Here is a 22,319-nt window from a genome sequence, read left to right as displayed (position 1 = left end):
TTAACATGTCCTTTGGTTGGTCGTGTTCCAGTCATGGGTTCAAGCTCCGTATGGACTGAGTATCCTGCGGTCGGTACACCAATCAGTCACAGATAGCCAAGCTACTCTAGTAGGCTTAGACAGGCCTAGACTGACATCAGTTGTTTGCTAAATAAGAAGAAGTCCTTAGAAGAAGTTTTCAGAAGAAGTTCTCAGAAGAAGTCCTCGGAAGGAGTCCTCAGAAGACGTCTTCAGAAGAAGTCCTCAGAAGAAGTTATCAGATGAAGTCTTCAGAAGAAGTCCTCAGAAGAAGGTATCAGATGAAGTCTTCAGAAAAAGTCGTCAGAAGAAGTCCTCACAAGAATTCTTCAGATTGAGGTCCTCAGAAGATGTCTCCAGTTAGTCAATAGAGCTTGAAGATCTCAGACTATAGAATGATCAGTATTTAAACACGCCCCTAGACCTTAGACTTGTCGTGAACACACTTGAAAAAGTATGTTCAACTATCAGTGTTCAGCGTATATCAGTTACTCCAGACTTTATCCTATATTCCAGATTTGGTAGGATTTAATTCCAAAGGATGTAACTTCAGAGTCACGAAGTTATGTCGCTTCGTTGTATAGCGACAAACCCTCACTGCCCGTGGTCTAGATCCTTGGAGATCTTTATTGGAATAATTCAAGAAATGCTCCAAATTCATGGAGACATGTACAATTCTTAAGAATCCGTTTCATATGGTATATTACGAGTTCTTAAGACTGATCTAACCTTCAACATATTTGAGCTTGTGATATTACTTTCCTTATAACGTGACAATGTCTTTACGAGAGGTATTACTTTGAGACATCCATTCAATCCACATCAACGCATTCAATCACATTTTGTGGTATTACAGCATCATTTTTCCCGCCCAAGGAATCCATTACATTTATCGATCGCTCCCGATGGTTGAAACGTTGCACTTGACAGTGTATCGTGGAGCGCGCGCTATTACGATCACCACTCTGCTTCAATTCCTTTGAAATTGTCACTACTTCATATCCTTGCCCCCGGCCTTGCAACGCCACACGTTGACCAGAGAGTCATTAGAAACCCCCAACTCCCCCCTTGGTTGGTCGGGTCTGCTCCCTTTTGCCTTTGCGCGGTAATGGTCCGAAACGAGAGTTTGCCGGCGGGAACCACCCCCCCCCCCCCCCCCATTTCCCTTGGCTGCCCGGATGTTGGGCAGAAGTTGGGCCGTAGTTGGCAGCAGGCAAATTGAAAGTCATTCCCGCCCGTATTGGCCACAGGGCACAAACGCACACACACACACCAGGAGTCCTCCATCTCGCAGGCGCCTTTGCCCGTTTTTTCGCTCCCTTCTGCCCGCAGGATCGTTGGTTTGCGCTCGTCAGGGCAAAAGTCACGCCGCCACGGACACTGGATCAGTGCATAATTGAATTCCTGCTGAAGTTTCCAGGGCTCAGGGCTTTTGGGATGCGGGGAGGTGGGGACCTCTCGGCTGCTGCTGCTGTGTTCACTTCCAGCTCCAGTTCCTGCTCATCGGTGAAGGAATTGTTTTAACAACGGGGATGGTTCGCCGGTGATTTCAATATAAACTTTTGCCCCATGCGCCAGCTAACTTGGTGTGTGTGTGTGTGTGTGCTTGCGCGTGGACATGGAGTTATCTCAGCAGGGGACTTCAGTGCTTTTTTTTTGTTGTTTTGGTTCCTTTGCCGCTGCACATTCCCAGTGCGCGGCGACGACAACGACGACGACAAAATGGTTAAATGTTAGCTCCTGTCTGGGTGACGTTTTAATTTGTCCGCTGTAAAATGGAGAGCTAACCAATGCCCTCAAGGGGGGGGGGGGAGTGAAGGGGAAGATTGTGGATTTGAAGACTCGCCCGTGGATTTCTTCTTTTTCGCTCAATTTCCTTCACGAAAAATCCTTCGCCTTTCTGGTGTTTTGTTTTTCATTCGTGATCCTTCCTGGATTTGCTTGGTCACACTGTGGCGGGCAATTGACCAGTGGCTGCTGCTGTCTCCTTGTGTCACTATGATACGAAAACGGTGGAAAAAAGGGACCAAAAACCATTGGAGGCAAATGTGTGTGTGTGTGTGGCGCGCACATTCCCGCCGGGAATCTAATTTGTTTATAGTCATCAAAGCGGTAAATTGCCGTCGAACAAAAATTGTCCCTTTTTTGTGGACGTTGATGTGATGTTGATGATGGGCCCCTCTTTTTCAACCACGTCGGACAAGGTTGGTGTCAAAATTTGGAACAAATTTTCGCTTCCAGATTTATCGGTGATGACGTGGTAATGTCGTTTTGATTCTTCGTGCTTCCCTTAAGACAAGGAAGAAGGTACATTAGGAAGAAGAACGAGATTTATGGAGCTACAGCATAAACATGCTCAGTTGAGAGCTTATTATTTCCTCATCGTAACTGCTTTTTCCCACCTTTTTCTAAAACGCTCTTCTTGAAGTGATCAGATTGTAGAATAGAGAGGAATGTTTAAGCTGTCGTTGCACAGATAGGTAGATAATTGGATCATACATATTCAATGAACGATGCGATGTTCTTTCTCATTTTTCCCCCTCTTTCTTATAGAAGGTTTCAAAAGACGCACATTGCATAAAATTGGCCACAGGCATTCGATGTGCTTGCGATTTAAATCTGCATTGGCTTTAGTTATCCTTCCTCTTCTTCTGTCGCATAATCTAATTGTCCTCCACTGATGGCTTCATGAACGAACGTTAAGGAACGCTTCCAAGATTCCACTTCGGTGGAGACCGTTTATCGACTGCTTGCCTTGCCAGCTGATCAATATGTTTAATTCACTTTGCCGTGTCTGTTCTATTCGGAGGCAGAGCGTCCTTTGGACGAGTTATCAGAGATGTCTTCTCCGGGTCTGCAATGGTCCTCAGCAAGCAGTCCTCACTCAACGCATGACTCAATTACGAACCCCGAACTGGGAACTGATTTGACTGATGTGGTGTTGCTGCAGGAAAGAAATAAAAAAAAAAAAAACATGAGAAAAGAGATACACTTTTGTGGTTACAGTTTCTCTTTCTTCTAACCTTCACCGCTATCATGTCGTTTATAGGCCAGAGGTCATCGCCGTGAGCATCATGCGTGTGAGCATAAAACGGTTTGCGGGGCGTAATTTGCCCCTGATTAGAATTCATCTCACAAACACATGATCCCTGCGATGGCTCACTGTGATGGCTCACATCGTGCTCCACACACACACACACACATTAGCTTCGTTCCGCAGGATACTTTTCGGGCGTTCGGGGACATTCCGGGACGATCGCTTGCGGCAATGCGGTCCAAAATTGCCTCTCTTCTTCTCCGCTACTGACACGGCAATACGGGGCTGTCATTTAGATGCCTTGTACCCCGAGGCCATTGCGTCGCTTTCCTTTTCTCTCTCACACACATGCACACCAATAACGCGCTGGCGGCCCCAATCGTGTGTAACGTGCCATCAAATCCACCGGTGGTTAAGGGTGGTTAGGGACATTCGCTCTTTTTTTGGTCCTTTGCCGGTTTTTCCCTTCCATGCCTTAGGGCAATGAATTGGAGCACGAGGAGGTCCCCGGAACAGGTCCTATGCAGCCAAGTGCTTTCGACAGTTTTACGTACGTTTGGGAGGAATTGGGGGGAAAAGGTTCCCATACATCCTTATTTTCACCAGCTGGTAACGCAGCTGATGATGGTCCTGCCCGCCAAGGGAGACTAAAGGAAATACAGGCACTGTACCATTTTATATGCCGGCGTTGGGTGGCGTTTTATTTCCCACTCACCCACTCCCGAGCGCTTGTTTCTGCTTCTCCGAGCATGTCGTTTAATTTCATCTCGGTCACACCACCACCACCATCATCATCTTCGCACTTTTATTTGACATTTCCGCATCTCGGGGCATCCCTTGCCGTCGGGCTAAAAGGAAGAAGGAGTAAGCGTACACCTCAACCATATCCTGTTTCCGGTTTATTTATTTGCTTGCTGTTTTGTGTGTGTGTGTGTGAAGCTGTGCTCATCATCTCGCTTTCTCTTCGCTTTGTTTCTCCTCGCTTGGCTTTTACTTGCAGTTACACGAAGAATTTATCACCCGATAAGGTGAACCTGAGCGCATTCCGGGGCGAAGGTGAGCTCTCCAACCTGCAGTTGGACGAGAACGTGCTGACGGAGCTGCTGGAACTGCCGGCCTGGCTGCGGCTGACGTCCGCCTGGTGCAATCACGTCTCGTTTCGAATATCCTGGACCAAGCTGAAAAGCACACCGATTGTACTGGTAAGTAGGCTGTGGAAACTTGGGAAGAAAGAGATAGAGAGAGTTGGTAGAGCCGTTTGTCATTAGTGTCAAACTCTTCAGGAAGTGTATATCATTTTACCAGATTAACAATTCCGTTCAATAATTGACTCGCTTCGTGTCGGTGCAATTTCTCAACTAATTCATTTCATTTCATCCTTTTTTCCCCCGCTTTACAGACACTAGACGAGGTAAACATAACGATAGAAACATGCGAAATCGCGCGCAGCGGCACACCGACGGCCGGTCTCTCGAGCATGACCGTACCTCAGGGGAAATACAGCTTTATACACAAAATCATCGACGGTATCACGATCGCGGTCAACACGGTGAACGTGAACCTCAAGAGCCCCGCATTTACCGCCTCGGTGCAGATGTCCCGCATACGGGTCGAATCCCGCACGCCCAAATGGCTGCTGGGCGATCTGCGCGTTACAAGACTGAAAGATCCGGCCCGCGGCATGATACTGATCTTCAAGGAGCTGTCCTGGCAGACGGTGCGCATCGAGGCGAGCAGCACCCAGGACCTTAGCCTCACGCCACTGCGGCTGCTCACGAACCAGGCCCGCTGCCGGATCACGATCAAAAAGCGCCTATCGGACTGTAGCATCGTTGCCAGCCGGCTCGTGCTCATACTGGACGATCTGCTGTGGGTGCTGACGGATTCGCAGCTAAAGGCGGCCCTCCACTTTGTCGACTCGCTGACCGGGCTGATCAAAGCGTCGACCAACGTGGTGCAGCGGGTAAAGGCCCAGAGAAAGCTGGAAACGCTGCCCGAGTATCAGGCCCAGCTGGACCAATCGAAGAAGGCGCCCGACGCGCAGCAGCTGTCCGCGGCCCAGCGCTACTTTAACCTGTACGACGTGCGGGAAACGTCGTACCACTTCTTCAGCCAGCGCATCGATCTGCACCTGTGCGACGATGTGGGGGTGGGCCGGTCCAGCCACCCGAACCTGCAGGACGGTGGCGCGCTGCAGATATCGGTGCAGGGCTTCCAGATCGATTACTATCCGTACCATTTGGCGAAGGCCGACCGATCCCACTGGGCAAAGTGAGTATGATTGGGGTGGTGGCCAGTGTCACATGTCAATGAATGCGCGGTAATTTAATTTACGAGCAAGTCGCAGCACCGATGTGTGCCGAGAGTGTTTGCTGCGGGGCTGCGGGAACCCGCTGCGTAAAGTGAATTCGAGCAAGTTAGGGTTGATGTTGCAGCGCATGATGGTTGTTTCGGAAGTGTTTTCGGGGGAGAATGCGTTTAATGAGCTTTTATGGAAAGGTTTAATGGCATCCGCGATGAATGAAGGCATGCAAGCTTAATTGGATTTAATTTGCTGCACTATTTGCACTAAATTTGAACATAATACGTTAGTGGGCTAATGAACGAAAATAATGGTATGAATTTTACATAAGGAATACATCCATTTAATGCACGAATGATAGCGTGTGACATTTCCCCAAAGCATAATCCGTCTGGCCGCCCTAACACTGTCCTATTTTCCTTACTTCCATCCCCTAGATACCGCGAGGCAAGCATACCGCCCGCACTGTGGCTCGAGCAATCACTAAACTCCTTCAGGGAAGCCATTCTAAACCTAAGTCAACCGAATCGACCACCGCAGCATGCATCATTGGAAAGGTACATCCGGCTTACGCCACAATCCGCTCCTTTTGATCTTTGACACAAGCACAATCTCACATTACACAAAACTTCCCTTTTCGTCAGAACAACCAACTACGGCCAGCAGCAAACGACACCCGCATCGCCAGCCCTTGGACAACAGCGTGGTGGTGGTGCCGCAGGGCTTAATGGGCCCAATCAAACGGCAGCTCCCTCCGTGCCCGGCACACCGAGCAGCGGTGTCAGCAATCACAACAATGCGGTTTCGCCGATGAAAAAGCATGTCCTGGACAATCTGGCCAAGCTGATGTGTGCCTGTGTGGTGATGAAAATCGAGGAGTTTACGCTGTACCGCGTGACGACGTCCGGGAACAAGCAGATGCCAAAGGAGTTCGTTTCGGGTAGGTGTAGGACGAAGCGCGGAACACACAAACCGAGCCTCCCCCTTAAAACATTCTGTGGCGTTGTGTGCAATAATTTTAAATGTTTGTTTTCGTTTCACACCGGAACCATTGTTTCGTGTCCATATATGATGGCTATAACGGTACGCTACAAGCACAAAACAAGCGGAAGAAAGGTACCGGCCGTATGTGTGTTTACGGTTGATTCTGATCCTTTAGACTATGTTCCTTTCTCTCTTCTGTATTTCTGATTTGTGTTACTGTTGCTGCTAGTCTTAGAGAATTTGTTTAGCTCATCCATCTACCTACTCGTTAAGTGTTTTTGTAGCAAAATTTAAGAGATATCAGTATACACGCTCTGTTCCTCATGCTCATCATCGCTAGACGATTCCTCCGCATCATCGCTGCCCTCATCCGTATCATGCCCATCGTCGCGAACCGCGTAGCTAACGAAACGCACCGTAAAGAAGTAGAAAAACTCCGCAATGCTTAGAATGCTCGCCCCGGTAAACAGTCCCAAAATGCCTCCGATCGACACCACCACATCGATGTTTTCGCGCACAATCTGTCGGCGGTAGCGCTGGGTCGGATGAATCATCAGCTTCAGCTTAACCGAACGTTCCGCTTGATCGTTCATATACGTGTGTCTGCCCACGATACGGATCTCGTTCTCCTTGCAGGACGGATAGCAGTGGCAGGGAAAGCCGCCCGTATACCAGGGCTGTAAAATCCGCGTCGGCGGTGCAATCAGCCCAGCATTGTCCAAACATTGCATGCCAGCGTACCCGCACACGGACCCATTTTCGTGACCTTTTGGGATGTTTTGGAAGCAACAAATTAGATGAGATGAGTTTTGACAAATGTCGTTACATACACACGAAAACTTGCCTGCGAGCAGCATATTGTGGTGGAAACAATTGCACACACGCAGCTGCATCGATTTCAAACACTCGGTAACGCACACGCTGTAGCTGTACTTGGGGTAGCTAGTGTTGCCGAACGGTAGCGCATGCTCGTCCGGGAAGAGACAGCGTCGCACGTCAATGTCCACCGACCGTACCAGCGGATCGTTGACAATGTTCTGCAGCGTGAAGTAGATTTTCTCCTCGTGGCCCTGCATCGTCTGTTGAAACTGTAGCCGGCGCAGCAGGATGTGTGGGATGTCGTCTTCGTTCATTAAGTGGGTCTGGATGGGAGAGTGGACGAGTAAAGCACGTTTCAGTGAAAAGTGATGGGTAAAGTTAGCTAATATCCCGAGTCGACTCCGATCCTACTCCGATCATTTCGGAACCGACTTCGTAAGGTAGGTCCGGTCAGCATTATCCGGAGTCGTTCGGAGTCGTCCGGAAGCGCCCGGAGTCTTCCGGACTCGGAGTCGTTCGGAATCAGAGTAGTTAGTCATTCGGAGTCGTCTGAAGTCGTCGGTAATCATTTGGAGTCGTGAGGATTTGTCCGGAGTTGTCTGGAGCCGCCTGGAGTCGTCCGGAGTCGTCCGGAGTCGTCCGGAGTCGTCCGGAGTCGCCTGGAGTCGGTATGATTTGTTTGAAGTCGTTCAGAGTCGTCTGGAGTCGTCGGGAGTCGTTCGGAGTCGTCCGGAATCGGTTGGAGTCGGAGCTGATAGACTCTGGAAGGCTCCCAATGACTCCAACTACGGTCGACTCCGAACTCCAAACGACTTTGGGTCACTCCAGACGACTCCAGACGACTCCAAACGACTTCGGGTGACTCCCGACGACTCCAGACGACTCCAGACGACTCTAGACGACTCCGGACGACTCCCGATGACTCCGGAAAACTTCGGATGACACTGACTTCGGATGACTTGTGATGACTCCGGACGACTCTGGATGATTCTAGTCGACTCCAAACGACTAAAGACGACTCCGAACGACTCTGGACGACCCCTGATGACTCCGGACGACTTCTGATGACTCCGGACGACTTCGGATGATTCCAGTCGACTCTAAACGACTAAAGACGACTCCGGGCAACTCCAAATGACTCGCGACGACTTCAGACGACTCTGAATGACTACGGGCGACTCTGGGCGACTCCGAACGACTCCGAACAACCTCGAACGACTCCGGATGACTCCGACTCCGGGCGGAACAATAGCCGGATCGGACTAAAAGATTTAAAGAACGACTAAAGACGACTCCGAACAACTCCAAATGACTCCCGACGACTTCAGATGACTCCGAATGACTACGGGCGACTCTGGGCGACTCCGAACGACTCTGAACAACTGCGAACGACTCTGGATGACTCCGACTCCGGGCGGAACAATAGCCGGATCGGATTTAAAGATGCGCTCCAAAGACCACATCACTATTATCATTCTCTCTCCTGCTTACCGTAACTGCATAATTGTAAGTCAACAGCAGATCGCCATCAGGATGCTCCGTTTCCATTTCCAGCGGCAGCCATTTTTTGCCATGTCTGTAGGAAAAGACTCACAGTTAGAGCTTATTTAGCTCTTAGACCAGGTTTTGTTAGCACCTTACTTCTCTACCGTTTGCAGCGAGTTAAGCAGATAGCACGTTCCGATCGTTGTTTCGATCGGTTGAAAGTAGCGACAGCAATCGAACGGTTTGTCATTCCAGCGGCACTCGCGGAACAGTGTGCTACAGTTAGCGCGCACCATGGCCGCTGTCTGGCTGTACCCATCCTTCGGGCACCTCATACAATCGTCACACTCCTCGTACATTGCACAGTAGCTACTTATCGAGCCTTCGTTGTACAGGTTGTGAAAGATAATGCGCAGCATATAGTCTTCCACGTCGTAGTTAAACTCCATCTCGTCGTTCGTCTGCAACGAGCCAAGGTACGACTGCAGCCCGGGATACACTTCCTTCACGTAGCCCATCTCACAGACACCGACCGCCGGGAACACTATCGGCTCGGCCCGCGTATCTATGTTCTCCACCGCAATGCTGATCGTATCCGTCCGGAACAGCTCCATGTAGGAGCATATGAGCCGGACCGCAAAAACCCACGCAATGGAGGTGCAAACGAACCAGAACAGTCGCTCCGTTGGGTGGTACCGGCGGTTGACGATGTACCCGATGCCGGCCAGCGATGCATTGTTGCAGTAGTCCACCAGGATGCGATAGAACGCACGACCCAGGCGCAGTAAAAGTAACATTTTCCCTACACGGATGTACGGGCTTGAATGAGGAAAGCTTCTACTACTCATCAAAGCCTTGTTTGGCTTTGGCACGTGCGTGCGAAGAGCCCGTGTGTTGGTTGTGGGTGAACCATTCAATTAAAAATTAGAGCGACATGAATTTTACATTACTTCTAAATCAGGATACACACTGTTGACCTTTAGCATTGAATGTTAATGTTAATGTTTCGTTTTTAATCATTTAGAATAATTAGTTTTCATGGTTAAACAATAGACTGTTGTTTTCGTAACTCCTCTTGCATGCGATACTCTTTCCCTTAACTTGTTATTAAATTTAATTATTTTATAGACTGTGTTCGTACGCAGCGCAACATTTTCTAATCGTTTCTATCGTTTTTGTTGTTGTTTTTAGCCGATCGGGACCGAGTACCACCGGATATGGCCACATTGCATGCGGAATTTACGTACTTCTACTATCCCGGGGACTTTGTATTTCCTTGTAAGTGGTTTTATGGAGCCAATATTGATAGGTTGAACAACATAAAACATCTTTTCCCCTTCTCACACAGTGCCACCGTCGAAAGCGTTCGTTCACATCAATCCCGTACAAGTGCACTTCCACCTGGACAGTCTGCTCTGGCTCAGCTCGTTCGTGCTGAACCTGCACGAAAGTCTCCTGCGCACGAACAACGTCACGAGCGGCCTCAACTCCCCGTCCACCCCGTCGAGCGGAGCGACGTCAGACGCGGAGCAGCAACCGAACATAATGTACATGGACGTGAAGGTGGAGTGCATTATGCCGCGCCTAATATTCGAAGCGTCGCCCGGCGCACCGCAGCAGCGTGATCGGCCCAAGGCAATGCACGTGGAGGTGTCCCGGTTTGCGCTGACGAACATTCGCGAGACGGGCTCGTCGCGGGCCGACCTAGCGCAGGCGATATCCTCCCTGCAGGAGGGTAGCCTTGTGTTCGGATCGGGCTTTCCCTCAAAACCGGGCGATCTGTGTATCGTGACCGATCGCATACTGTCACACATTGCGGCAACGGACGTGGCCGGCGGGCTGAACGGACCACCGATGCTGAACGGGTCCGGTGCGGACGGGCTGCAGTCCGCGTTTAGCAATCTGACGCGCTACGCAACGTGGCGCGAGCCGCGCGACGTGTGGTGCCTAAAGCTGGACCCGGTGTGGGTCGAGTTTTACGGCGCGCGTTCGATCGGCCCGAGCCGTGCCATTCCGTTCGTCGATGCCGTGCCGGTAACGATCTGGCTGCACGGGCGCTCGGACGAAATGCCCGAGCTGATGATCGGCCCGGCGGATACGGTCGCTGGCGGTGTTGAGCGGAACAGCGACGGCAGCAAGCGCATTCACAATAGCAATAATACCATCTCGAACAAATCGAGCGAAAGCAGTCTGATACTGTCCGTGAGCAGTTTAAAACAATCACTAGATTTAGAGTCCACCCCGCTCGGGAGCGGCTACTGGAGTGGTGGTGTTGGTGGTGGTGCGACGTTGGAGGATGAGAAGCGGAAACGATTTTCCTCCGCGTCTGGGCAGGGCGGCGAGGCAAGGACGCCGCCGCAGCTACCGCAAGCATTCCCGTCGGTCGAGGCGGACAGTGAGACGGACAATCGGACGGCCGATCTGCACGTGATCGCTCACGTTTCCAATCTAGTTAGTGTTCAAATCGATCATTATCAGTATCTGTTTTTGCTGCGGCTGGCAGAGGAGCTGACCGAGCTGGCCACCTTTCTGTCGCTTGATTCGAAGCGAATACTGCAAGCGGTAAGAAAGTGAACCGAGATAATTAGGAAATTATTTTTAGACTCATCCCACGATCTATCTTGTAGGCAAATACGGAAAAATCGATTATCGTTGGCTGTGTGATACCCCAGGTGGAAGTTTCGCTCGTCATGCCTTCACAAACGCCAGGCAAAGAGTCGAGCGGCGGTGATGGTGAGAGCGTATTGCCGGATTCGGCCAGTTTAGGTACAAATAGGGTTGAAATAGATTAACATACGATCATCGCAAATGATCAAATCCATCCTTCCCTTCTTCCCGCTTCAGGTTCCGGGTGGCCAAATTCGATGGACCAAACAAGAAATTCTAACATTTTTAGCAGTACCGAATGTCCCTCCCCAATCGCAACAGAACCACCGGTGGAAGTACATCACATTTCCAATCCCAACACCCACGGGTACGCTATCTCGCACACTTAGAATCCTGTCCGTCACACGTACTTACCCTATGCTTAAATCCCCCTCTCGCTCGTTCGCGTTCCAGACACAACGTACAGATACAAAGCATACCGACGACCTCTTCTACGTCGGGCGTAGCCTCGGTCGAGACGCCCTCCTCCTCGTCGGTCGTGGTAACCGCACGGACCGTCGGTACGACGAGCGTCACCACCCCGATCCCCCAGCAGCCACAACACATTCCGGTGCAGACGCAATCGAAGGTGGGGCGCAACTCAACCACCGATTCGTCCTCGTTCTCCAAAGACCTCAACTCGGGGCTAAGCTCCATGAAGAAGGGCTTCTCGCATCTGATGACGTCGATCGATTCGGCGCTGAAAACCAACACGTCCGACGACATCAGCGATACGCTGTCGGTGCAGTCGGATTTGAGCTCTGACTCGGAGCTGCAGCGCGTGCTGGAGGACACGGAGAAGACGACGGACTGCATGGACGCGATGTTTAAGCTGTACCCGTTCGGGCAGGAGAGCACGATCAAGATGGCACCGATCGAGGTGGCCAGCGAGGTGTGCGAGGATCCGTTCCTCTCGAACATGTCCTCCCCGTCCGACCCGTCCGAAAGCATCAGTCTGAAGCGGCGCGACATTGTGTCGATGGTGACGTTCAGGTTCGTTTGTGTGTGTGTGTATGTGGTGTTTTCATATAAACTGATGTGTTTCCTTTATTTTGATAGATTAACCACGGTGGAGGTGATACGCCAGAATGTTGGCAATGGTTCCTCGCTTCGATTGCAAGTGTCGGCGATAAGCTGTGATGAATGCGGTGCGATACCGTGGGATGAATTTCAGGTATGCTTACCTCTTCATCGGTTGTTTTTTTGAGGAAATCCTTCAACTATCTATTAAACACACACACACATACACACACTAGAACACAACAATCTTTCTCTCTCTTCGAACACTTTTCCTGTCTCTCTTTTCTCTTTGCTACCTTTTTCTCTGGTCTGGTTTTCCCTATCGATTGTTTCGATTACACTTTGTTCCTTTTGTTTCCTTGTTTTCACTCTGTATGTGTTGTGTTTCCTCATACAATAATCATGATAATCGATAACCTATGGTATGGTGGTTTCACCACTTCATTCGAACGTTGTATTTCCGTTTTTTTGTTCTTCCTTCTTTTCTTTTCGGTGTCTATTATATCGAATACTTCCCGCAATTGTTATCTGTTGTTAACGGCAATCGATGATTTACGATAATGTGAATCGCACTATACTTTGTACCTTCATCGCAAAACAATTAAATCTGGCCGTAAATCATCGTTTAAATATGCATCTTTTATCTCCTCCTTACCCCCGATATGATATCATCCCCCCTCTTGTACATAAGATTCCCCATGTATCGCGAAATATATCTGTCATGATGTGCTCAATGTCTGCTAAAATGGATGGCTAAAATGCATATCGAGCTTCGAAATAGGTAACACCGGAAGCTCAAACGGCCGCGCACACCAAGAACGGCGCGTGCATTGAGTGCGAATGTGCGAAAGGCTTAAAGATCTGTTTTATTCTTTTTTTGTCCTTTTCTCTTTCATCTTCTTTATTTGGCGCTAAACTGAATTGTAACTGCACACTACTATTCGCGTATTGTATATCAAGTAATTCAAATTGGCATGTTTCGTTTTGAAATTAACTCATTTTTTGTAAAACTTTTGTCTTTTTTTATCCATTGATGCACACGTTTCCATTCTCTTGTCGCCGTATGTTTCCTTCTTTCTTTTTGCTCCATTGGCACCACGCGTCTCTTTTACGTACATCTTCTTCTGTTTCTCTTATCCAGTTTATCCTTCTTTTCTGTTTGCTCCCTGTTTTCATTCCTCTATTTCTCTACTCGTGCTAGCTAAAATATGACCAAATATCTTACAATTATACTAACCATATCTATATATATATATATGCTACTATATTATATACATACATAATCCGAAAACTATCCGAGTGTTAATGTTGTTGAAACATATTTTTCTTTTCTTTTTTCTTTTTTTGCATGCTTTCTTCTATCATCTCTATCTTGTATAACCAAAAAAAAACAAAAACAAAAAACAAACAAAACAATAATCAAACCGAATAACAATCGACGATCGTGGTGTGAATTACCTGAATGAAAAACAAAACAAAAAATTACTTAAACGGTATCAACCGAAAACGAACACAACACAACACACTGCAATACTACTGTGATAACTTACCTGCACCTGCAACACGTGTGCCACAAAAAAAACACACACACCAATTTACAATCATACTTTTGTAATTATTCAAAATATTGCAACATATTTCTTACTCGCCACACTACTGAATGTGGGGTTGTCCGCTGTGCAAATGCCACGATCCCTGTTGCTCATCGCTCATGCTGTGGCTATGCGCTACACAACTCCCGTTGCAACCAATATATACTTCATTGGGCATATTTGCTATTATTACCAAAAAAAAAAACAATAATTACGATCCATATCCTATCCTACAATTATGGATGTTGATGTTGGTTGCTCGCTCGCGATGGTTCTAATCAACATATACACATATATCGATGTTGTGTTTCCTTTGGTGCGTTTGCGTCTCTGTCTCTTTTTGTGTCTCTTTCTCTGTGTGTGTGTGTGTGTGTTTGTGCTGTGTATGTATGTCGTTTTCATACAATGTAATCAAAACCAAACCCATCGTTGCACTGCCATCATCAAACGAAATGCTCACACTTGTTGGCTGAATCCATAATATACACATAAATACACGCCACGCCACCGAAAAAAAGGGTGGCCACCGCAACAGCAAGGTATCTATATTTGTTCCACTAGTACTTTTGTGCGTGTTTTGTTTGTATGTTACAAACTGTGTATGATTTTAAGCGTTATTTATGTTCTGTTTCGGTGTTTTGTGTTTTATCATTTCTTTTTATATTTTTAACTTGTTTCGTTCATTTTGTTTTATCAATGCAAGGCAGTCGCGCCGTGTTGCGCTGTGTTGAACATTGTAGTTGATGGAAAGAGAGATTCGTTTTTTTGTGTGTGTGAAATATGTTGAACCATTCAGTGGTCCACCCTCCTCTGCCATTTGATGTGTTTGTGTCAGCTTTTTGGCAGCTGAAGTAAAGAAAGCATGTACGAGGTTTTTCTTTTCCACATGTGTGTCCATTCCCTAAGATAAGGCCCACACTATGCACAAATGAAGTTGAAAATACTCACGAATGAACTATCCCCAAGGTAGCCATCATCTCCAACTGTAACACTGACCCAGTACAGACAATTGATTGCCAAACTCTTCTGCATCTGCTTGAATTCTAGTTTCTTAATTGCTGGTAGGAGTAGAGGTCTGAAATAGAGTATACAGGGTTTTCCAGGGGTTCTCATAATTGTGGGACACTTCCTTGACTCTTTCTTATTTGAAGTGAACTTCATATGATAGAAATTGGACTCTAAAGCACCCTTTTTGGACAGGCTTCTTAGAAACTCCTATTGGATTTGTCCAACAAGGGAGCTATAGATTTCAATTCTCTTTAGATTAAGTTCATTTCACGTAAGAATGAGTCAATAAAATGTCCGCCACAGCTATGAGAACTCCTAGAAAACTCTGTAACATTCGCTTAACAACGCATCTTAGTATACTATGATTATAACCAACTACTGTTATCAGTTTTCAGGGAAATTTGATCAGTAAAGTAGACACTTCAAAGCATTTGAAAGCCGCCCAATTATATCTCTTGCTTACCAAAACACATTCTAGGAGCGCTCACTGTACGCGCTCAACAAGCAATCAGGCCGTCACGATAGTAGTACGGTCAGTTTTTTCGACTGTTTTGTTTCTAGGATATAGTGCAGATGCATGTGTTTCTCCTTTTCTTCCGCAAGGTTTGCGTGCAGTGTTGATCTTTTAATCTTTTTATCACCTTTAACCAATTAAACCCATGTTTTGAATGTCTATCACACCCATTTTCTATGTACTCGAAAACAGCACCCGCCCCAGAAATTAGTACGATTTTCTCACTCACGATTTTCCTCACCCACATTTTGTGTACAGTATATTATTATTGTGTCAGCGAAGTCAGTCTATTAGAATTAGAACTCTTTATATTCCATTTCATTGTTTGTTGGAATCTCTCTTTCTGCTACAATGTGTCGCTGTTTACTTCTCTCTTTCTCGTTTTTTACTCTATGTACGCTCTCTTTTCTATTTTCTTTTCACTTTCACTTTTCTTGACATTATATATGTTTCTTTTTGGTTTTCTAATTTGCCTAAAACTAATTCCGTTTTATGCTTCTTTACACTTTCTTTGTCTTTAAACTATCTCTTCTTATACTTCTTTTACATAACTACTTCGTTTTCTCTAGCGATTTACACTTACAATCTTGTTTTGCCATATATGAAATCTAAAAATGTCGGCCAAGACCATGCAGTTAATAGTTTTTTTTTCTTTCTTTTCCATTTGTTTCTTTTCCCCACTCCCTTATGCCCTATTTTCTTTTGACTCGTTCATATTAAATTGCCGAAAATGGCTGTGTTTTGCGCTTTTCATAATGTGTAAATGGGTTATTCGAAACAAATCTGGATGAAATTATGTAAATGCGCCTCCCTGCGCGACCACCATGATGGGCAACTCTCAATGCTGTATGAACTGCGAAACCCAACTCCCACCCTTCTTGCCCATCGTATACGACGCACCCACTCACCACCAGACCAAGTTCGGAACTAGATGTAGAGCATGGAACATTGCACCGCATAATCCGGAAGCACCGCCTTGTGTTGCGATTAGATTAGAGGAAGAGCTCACCCTGCCGGCCGACTCGTGCAAAATCACTGACAAGAAGACAATCCTGAGGTAATGACAACAAATACTGTGGCAAATGGACTGCAAGTATCAGTAAGGGGACTGGGTCTATGAAAACGTAGGGAAATTAGGATGGGGTGTGAACAACAGCGATTCTTGGCGTTTTTTGTTTGTTCTTGATCGTGTAACATTTCTCTCTGTCTTTACCTTGCGTGTGCCTAAAAAAAACTAGCTGGTTCAAGCGGAAGCTAAACGTTGAGGTGAAGGATATCGATCTGCAGCTCGCGATGAGCACCGTCGTCGGGCTGGGCGATCTGGCGGAGGATGAGGTGATACCGACGCCGATACCGATGGAGGTGACGGTGGAGAACGTGAAGATCAATCTGATCGAGGATCGGCCGCCGGTGAACATAACGTCGCCCGGGACGCTGCCGGTAAACCTTGCCATCGGCCGGGTGCTGCTGACACGGGACGAGGCGGGCGTGTTTTACGTGCAGCCCACGTTCGGCAGCAAGGCGGACGATGCGGTGGACGGTGGTGGCGGCAAGCGCAAGCTGAACCGCTCCGACACCGAGGTACGGCGGGAACGCGACCGGGAGGTGAAATCGTTGCATCTGGTGCTGCAGCAGCTGAAGCTGGACAACGACAGCCTGAAGAAACAGCTCACGGACAATGAGAAGACGGCGGAAAGCAATCGGTAAGAGAAGAGGAAAATTAAATGTGCACATTTAAATGGATGTTACATTCACAATTATCTCTCCTTTTTTGTAGAATGAAAGTACGGCAAGATAATGAGATGCTGAAGAACTACCTGAAGGCGGCCCAGGACGACATCACGACGCTGCTGGACGAAAAGCGCACCCTGATGGCGACGATCAAATCGTTGCAGGATCAGCTCACCTCGCTGAGCGACGTCCAGCTGGGGCAGCAGGATGGCAAAAGATAGCACAACTGTATGGACTGTATACAGTGCTGCGGTGAAAATCCATTCTAAAGCGATGGAAGTGTTTCCCCCGGTCGGTTTATGTTTATGAAAGCGCGTACGATCGGCACACAGCACCATCACCAGCTGCCAATGGCGCACGCTTTTGAAAACAAGCAAAACCCGGGGGAAAAGTGGTGGTGGTATAGGGCAATTGGTGGACTTTTAGTCAGAAGAGTTTGATCGAAAGGCAACGGAGATTTGTTTCGGGAGAGTTTACCATCTTTTCCACACGTGTTCCAACTGTAGGCGTTCCGCAATGGGCTGTATTGGTCTTGTAATTTTAAAAATGTTATGTTTTATTGTTCTCTTTATTTTGTTGATAATTTTTAGGCGTGAAATTTTATTCTATCGCGAACTGCAGCCGTGAACTGAACCGTGAAGATACACCAAAAAAATGAAAATGAACAAAAGTAGCTGAGAGTTGAATTCGAAACAGAGAGAGAAAGAGAAATAAAAAGGTAACAAAACATGTATGCCGTGCCAGAGATAGTCCGCATCATACTTTTACCCCACCGGCATGTAGCATGTATGAGTAAACAGTCTAAAGAGCAAGCTTGTACAAGGCGAACAAGCGAATTGATCCATTCTACGTCTTATAGGGTTTTTCTAGGAGTTCTCATAGCTGTGGGACCCTTTTTTTACTCTTTCGCACGTGATATGAATTTGAAGTAATAGGAATTGGACTCTATAGCACCCTTGTTGGACAAACCCAGTAGGAATTTTCAAGGAGCCTGTTCAAAAAAGGAACCATAGAATCCAATTGCCATCATATTAAGTTCACTTCCAATAGGAAAGAGTAAAGGAAGTGTCCGACAGCTATGAGAACGCCTGGAAAACCCTGTAAGGTAATCGTCCTAAAAAGTATTCAGTTGGAAAATGGTTGTTTTTTGTTTCTATACCTTTGGTTGTTTTATTTTTATACTAATCCGCTAGAAATGTACTTTTTCAAGTTTTGCCATTATTCGTAATTAGTTTAAAAAAAAACGGTTAAACCAAAATGTGACGGGGCAAGTACGGTAACGAAAAATTGTGTGGAGAATGCACAAGAATAAAAACACACACACTCGCTCTAGCAATAAACAAAGAAAAGCACTCGATAAAGAGAGATCGATAAAGAGAGAGTGAGAGAGAGCGCGGGAAACCCGATGTGAAGTTAAACTCTAATCGTTGTGTTAATTATACACCCATTCCTTCCAAAAAACAAAAGAACCACGTTGTGAATAGCAATTGCTGCACTAAACTGCACACTCTGTGTGTGTTGGCTACACACATTCTTCGTTACATGCGCATGTATCGCGAGTTGTAAATGATTGAACAAACCAATTCCTAAGCCGCCCCCAAGCCAAGATGATTCTGTGTGTGTGTGTGATATTAAGTTTACCCGCGTGCGCTTCTGTTCTGCTCGGCTCGCTGTGTCGCGTGTGTGTTCTGTAATTTAGCAACAAAAAAGAGTAAAACAACAAACAAACCAGCAAGCTTTAAGCGGAAAAGCTATCGAGCGCGGGGCTTAAGAAGAGGAGGAGGAGGAAGAAGAAAAGGAAAACGAAGCATCTTATTAAAGTTAACCATTCCCGTAATGATCACGAAGAGAAGATACGGCAACAGGAGAACAGTCAGCAGCATGAAACAGATATACACATATATTTAGGATAGGATTTCGCAATACAAAACCACCACACACAAGGGGGTGTATAGGTAGGGGGTGGTATATTCTAGGCATAATGTTGTTCCGTTGCGTTCGGTTACATGTTCATACAGCCGGTAGGGTACGGATTAACAAGAAAAAAACATTGCACTAGTGTGTTAAGCGGTGTGCAACCATTCCCAGCAGCAACGTAACGTTCGGTTTTAGTTTAGTTACCTCTTACTCCTCGTACACGTGATACACGATCAACCCAATCCTCCGTAGTTAGTTTGTTGTACAAAAGCAAAAGAAACGTATGTATGTGTGTGTGTGTGTGCGTGCGTGTCTGTGAAACTATTTTGAAACGAACTCAGCAAAACGCGGGAACGAATTATACAACCAAACTTAGACAGACGGACAGACCGATAGAGGCAGCCTAAACATTAGAATAGGAATATGAACCAAATATATTATACACGATGGTGGTTGGCATTGGGAGAAGCGTACGGGAAGAATAGATAGGTTGCGCGTGGTGGTGCCCTGCCCCACCTCCCCCTCCCAAACTCCGTCGCACGCGATGTTGTTCATTTCGTTTTCATTCTCAAGAGCGTTTTAAATACGAATATTGCGAATGGAATAATGGCAGGGCTGGATGGTGTGGCACCGGATTGAAAGACTTTAACTAATTGTGCTTAAGGCGCACGTACACTAAGCAGCAACGATGTCACTACACACACACACACGCACACCGTACACTAACGATCGTTAGGTTTAAAGGATTGCAAAGAAACATGTGATTGATGAGACATTATAGGCAAAGGGGGCCATTAATTGCTGCACCGCCGCCTCTCCCCGAGCTGGTACAGAAGCAACAGAAAAGAAAAACCCCAACCCACAGCACAGCACACCTTCGTCCACCGTATAATCCGAACCCACTAACAGGGCACAGGGCGTACGCGCCTGTTTCCCACATACCCTTTTTGAAAACTCACACCGACCACACAAAACATCGGTACACAAACCTATACACACTGAGAGCGAGAGAGAGAGAAAGCGCAGAATACGCAGGAGGAAGAGGTGGACGTTCCACGGCACACTGGAAAGGAAAGGTTCTCCCCTCCCCAACAGTCTAACGTGTTACAGAATAGAAACATATTTACCGATTATAACAGTTACCTATCTATTGGATTCAATAAAAACGAAAACACAAGCCACGATTGGATGCTCTGGTGGATGAAGAAAAGAAAGAACCGCTTTGGGAGGTCGTCACGATATGGGCGATATAGCTCATCTAATATTGAAGACGACATGACGGTCCCGCAGCACGGCTAATTCACTTTCCATGCTGCGCAAAAGTGGCTGCTTTAATAATTAATTTCACGCAGAAAACGAACGCGGCATCGCCCGTCAAGCGACGAACCCCTGCTTGGTCAGATCACGCTCAACGATGGTGGTGGTAAAAGCATTCCGCGTCCTGTACCGCATCCTGGTCGATTATTGCTCCAACTGCTCCCTGGCCGGCGTGGGGTACATCTCCAACCGGAAGTACCACTGGACCGAGCGCCTATTCTGGATGGCATGCGTCCTGTTCGCCTGGACCGGCTCGTACATGCTGATCAACACGTACATGGAGCTGTTCCGCAAGGATGCGGTCAGCATCGTGGTGGAGAATCTGGATCCGCGCAAAGACATTGCCCACTTCCCGTCGGTGGGCGTCTGTGAGATGGGCTACACCAAGCAGCAGTACGATGCGCTCCAGCAGGTGATCGACGGGTTGCGCACGACCGAGGAGATGGAGTACAACTACGATGTGGAGGAGTTTATGTTGCGCCTGATCTACCACAACCTGTACAACTACGGCTCGATCAAGTCGTACTGTGCGATGTACAAGGACTGTGACGACTGTGTCAAGTGTCCGGTGGAGGGGTATCCAAGGTTCTCGAACGCGGTGCGGGCGAACTGTTCCCAGCTGTTTGATGAGTGCCGCTGGAATGGGAAGGTGTTCGATTGTTGTCGCTACTTCCGGCCGATCCAGACGACGATGGGCTCGTGCTTTCTGCTCAACTCCATACAGACTGTTAGCAAGTAATTGGGAGTGGGGAGTGGAAGTTTTGGCGTTGGAGTTCCAAAATGACACTAAATTCTTCCGTGCAGATATGGGCCACAGTGGTTGCGGATGGATATGAGCATGGCATCGCCGAAGGGAGAGCTGCAGTTGAACTTTAGCCGAGCTACAACGGTCAGGAAGTGGCAGTGGAAATGTAGTTGATGCATTTCTAAGCTCTTTTACTTTCTTTTAAGGCATACGTCCAGAACGAAGAGGACATCCCGCATATGCTCCTAACTACGCTCCAGTTCAACCAAATGCCGGAAGGGTACGCTGGCAAGATCTACATCACCGCCCAGAGCATCGCAAACGATCCGCTAGTTCGAACGGTTGACAAAAGTGTGCGGCGGTGCGTTTTCCCCGACGAAGGGACCGACCACCGGTACGCGAAGTACAGCTACAGCGTGTGCGTGACGGAGTGCCTCAAGACGGCGCAGATCAAAACGTGCAACTGTTGCCACCATAACATGCTGCTTGGAAGTACTGGAAGTAGTGTGGGTAGTGGTAGTAGTACAGCAGTATCACACATCCCTTCTTTTCCAGAGAACGATAAAAGTCCCGTCTGCGGGTACGATGGGCTAAACTGTCTCGACCAGCGCGATCTGATGTTTCCCCAGACGACCATCATGCAGCCGTGGCGCACGAACGGGCTGGTGTGCGATTGCTTCCCTTCCTGTACCGAGCACGAGATACGCATCATAGGACGCGAAACGGACATGGAAGCACGGACCGGACGCTCGGTACTGATCAAGATTATGAGCCTACCGTCGCAGCGCTACCGGCGCCAGATCGTGCGCGAAGACATCGACGTGGTCGTCTCGATCGGTGGCATATTGGGACTGTTTACCGGGGCGAGCATTCTGAGCTTGGTCGAGTTTATCTACTTCTTTACGGTGCGGTTCGGGTCGTACGTGGTTACCGAAATTAAGGAGGACGAAAGTGCCGATGATGAGTCGGATGAGCATGACAAGCAGGACAATCGGAAGGCATTGCATCATGGTTAAAATCTAACTGGAATTTGAATTTCTACCTGGATTGTTCAGTACCATTCGCTTGAGCTTTTATAGGATTTTGAAGTGTGTCCTGGAAATCGCTTTTTTGTGCTATGCTTTTTACCCTTATTTTTGGATTTTTTCCAACGCTGGAGTGGGGTCTTAAGCTCAGAACAGGTC

General features: G+C 47.5%; 2 protein-coding genes across 5 annotated transcripts in view; both read left to right on the top strand.

Moving 5' to 3' along the window:
* Positions 1-20,254, top strand: part of LOC3291709 (bridge-like lipid transfer protein family member 3B) — a 30,112-nt gene extending 9,858 nt beyond the window's left edge. The window contains exons 2-16 of one of the 4 annotated variants that reach the window (XM_061658106.1): positions 4,056-4,257; positions 4,455-5,326; positions 5,795-5,914; positions 6,002-6,297; positions 6,453-6,473; positions 9,837-9,923; positions 9,994-11,207; positions 11,273-11,411; positions 11,490-11,619; positions 11,706-12,284; positions 12,351-12,465; positions 14,422-14,442; positions 16,340-16,482; positions 16,664-17,128; positions 17,203-20,254. In XM_061658106.1, the coding sequence (XP_061514090.1) occupies positions 4,056-4,257; positions 4,455-5,326; positions 5,795-5,914; positions 6,002-6,297; positions 6,453-6,473; positions 9,837-9,923; positions 9,994-11,207; positions 11,273-11,411; positions 11,490-11,619; positions 11,706-12,284; positions 12,351-12,465; positions 14,422-14,442; positions 16,340-16,482; positions 16,664-17,128; positions 17,203-17,377 (4,579 nt within the window). In that variant the 3' untranslated portion in view covers positions 17,378-20,254. The remainder of the gene's footprint in view (positions 1-4,055; positions 4,258-4,454; positions 5,327-5,794; positions 5,915-6,001; positions 6,298-6,452; positions 6,474-9,836; positions 9,924-9,993; positions 11,208-11,272; positions 11,412-11,489; positions 11,620-11,705; positions 12,285-12,350; positions 12,466-14,421; positions 14,443-16,339; positions 16,483-16,663; positions 17,129-17,202) is intronic. The other 3 variants (XM_061658107.1, XM_061658108.1, XM_061658109.1) reach the window with 3 other exon arrangements.
* Positions 20,255-20,487: 233 nt separating this feature from the next.
* LOC1277603 (sodium channel protein Nach) overlaps positions 20,488-22,319 on the top strand; it is a 2,128-nt gene continuing 296 nt past the window's right edge. Inside the window, exons 1-4 of the mRNA XM_061662593.1 lie at positions 20,488-21,125; positions 21,195-21,279; positions 21,342-21,627; positions 21,691-22,319. The exon at positions 21,691-22,319 is cut by the window's right edge and continues 296 nt beyond it. Of these exons, the coding sequence (XP_061518577.1) occupies positions 20,488-21,125; positions 21,195-21,279; positions 21,342-21,627; positions 21,691-22,151 (1,470 nt within the window). The 3' untranslated portion in view covers positions 22,152-22,319. The remainder of the gene's footprint in view (positions 21,126-21,194; positions 21,280-21,341; positions 21,628-21,690) is intronic.

Source organism: Anopheles gambiae, chromosome 3 (genome assembly GCF_943734735.2).
Source record: "Anopheles gambiae chromosome 3, idAnoGambNW_F1_1, whole genome shotgun sequence".
Lineage (NCBI taxonomy): Eukaryota > Metazoa > Arthropoda > Insecta > Diptera > Culicidae > Anopheles > Anopheles gambiae.
This window is presented reverse-complemented; position numbering and strand designations above follow the sequence as displayed.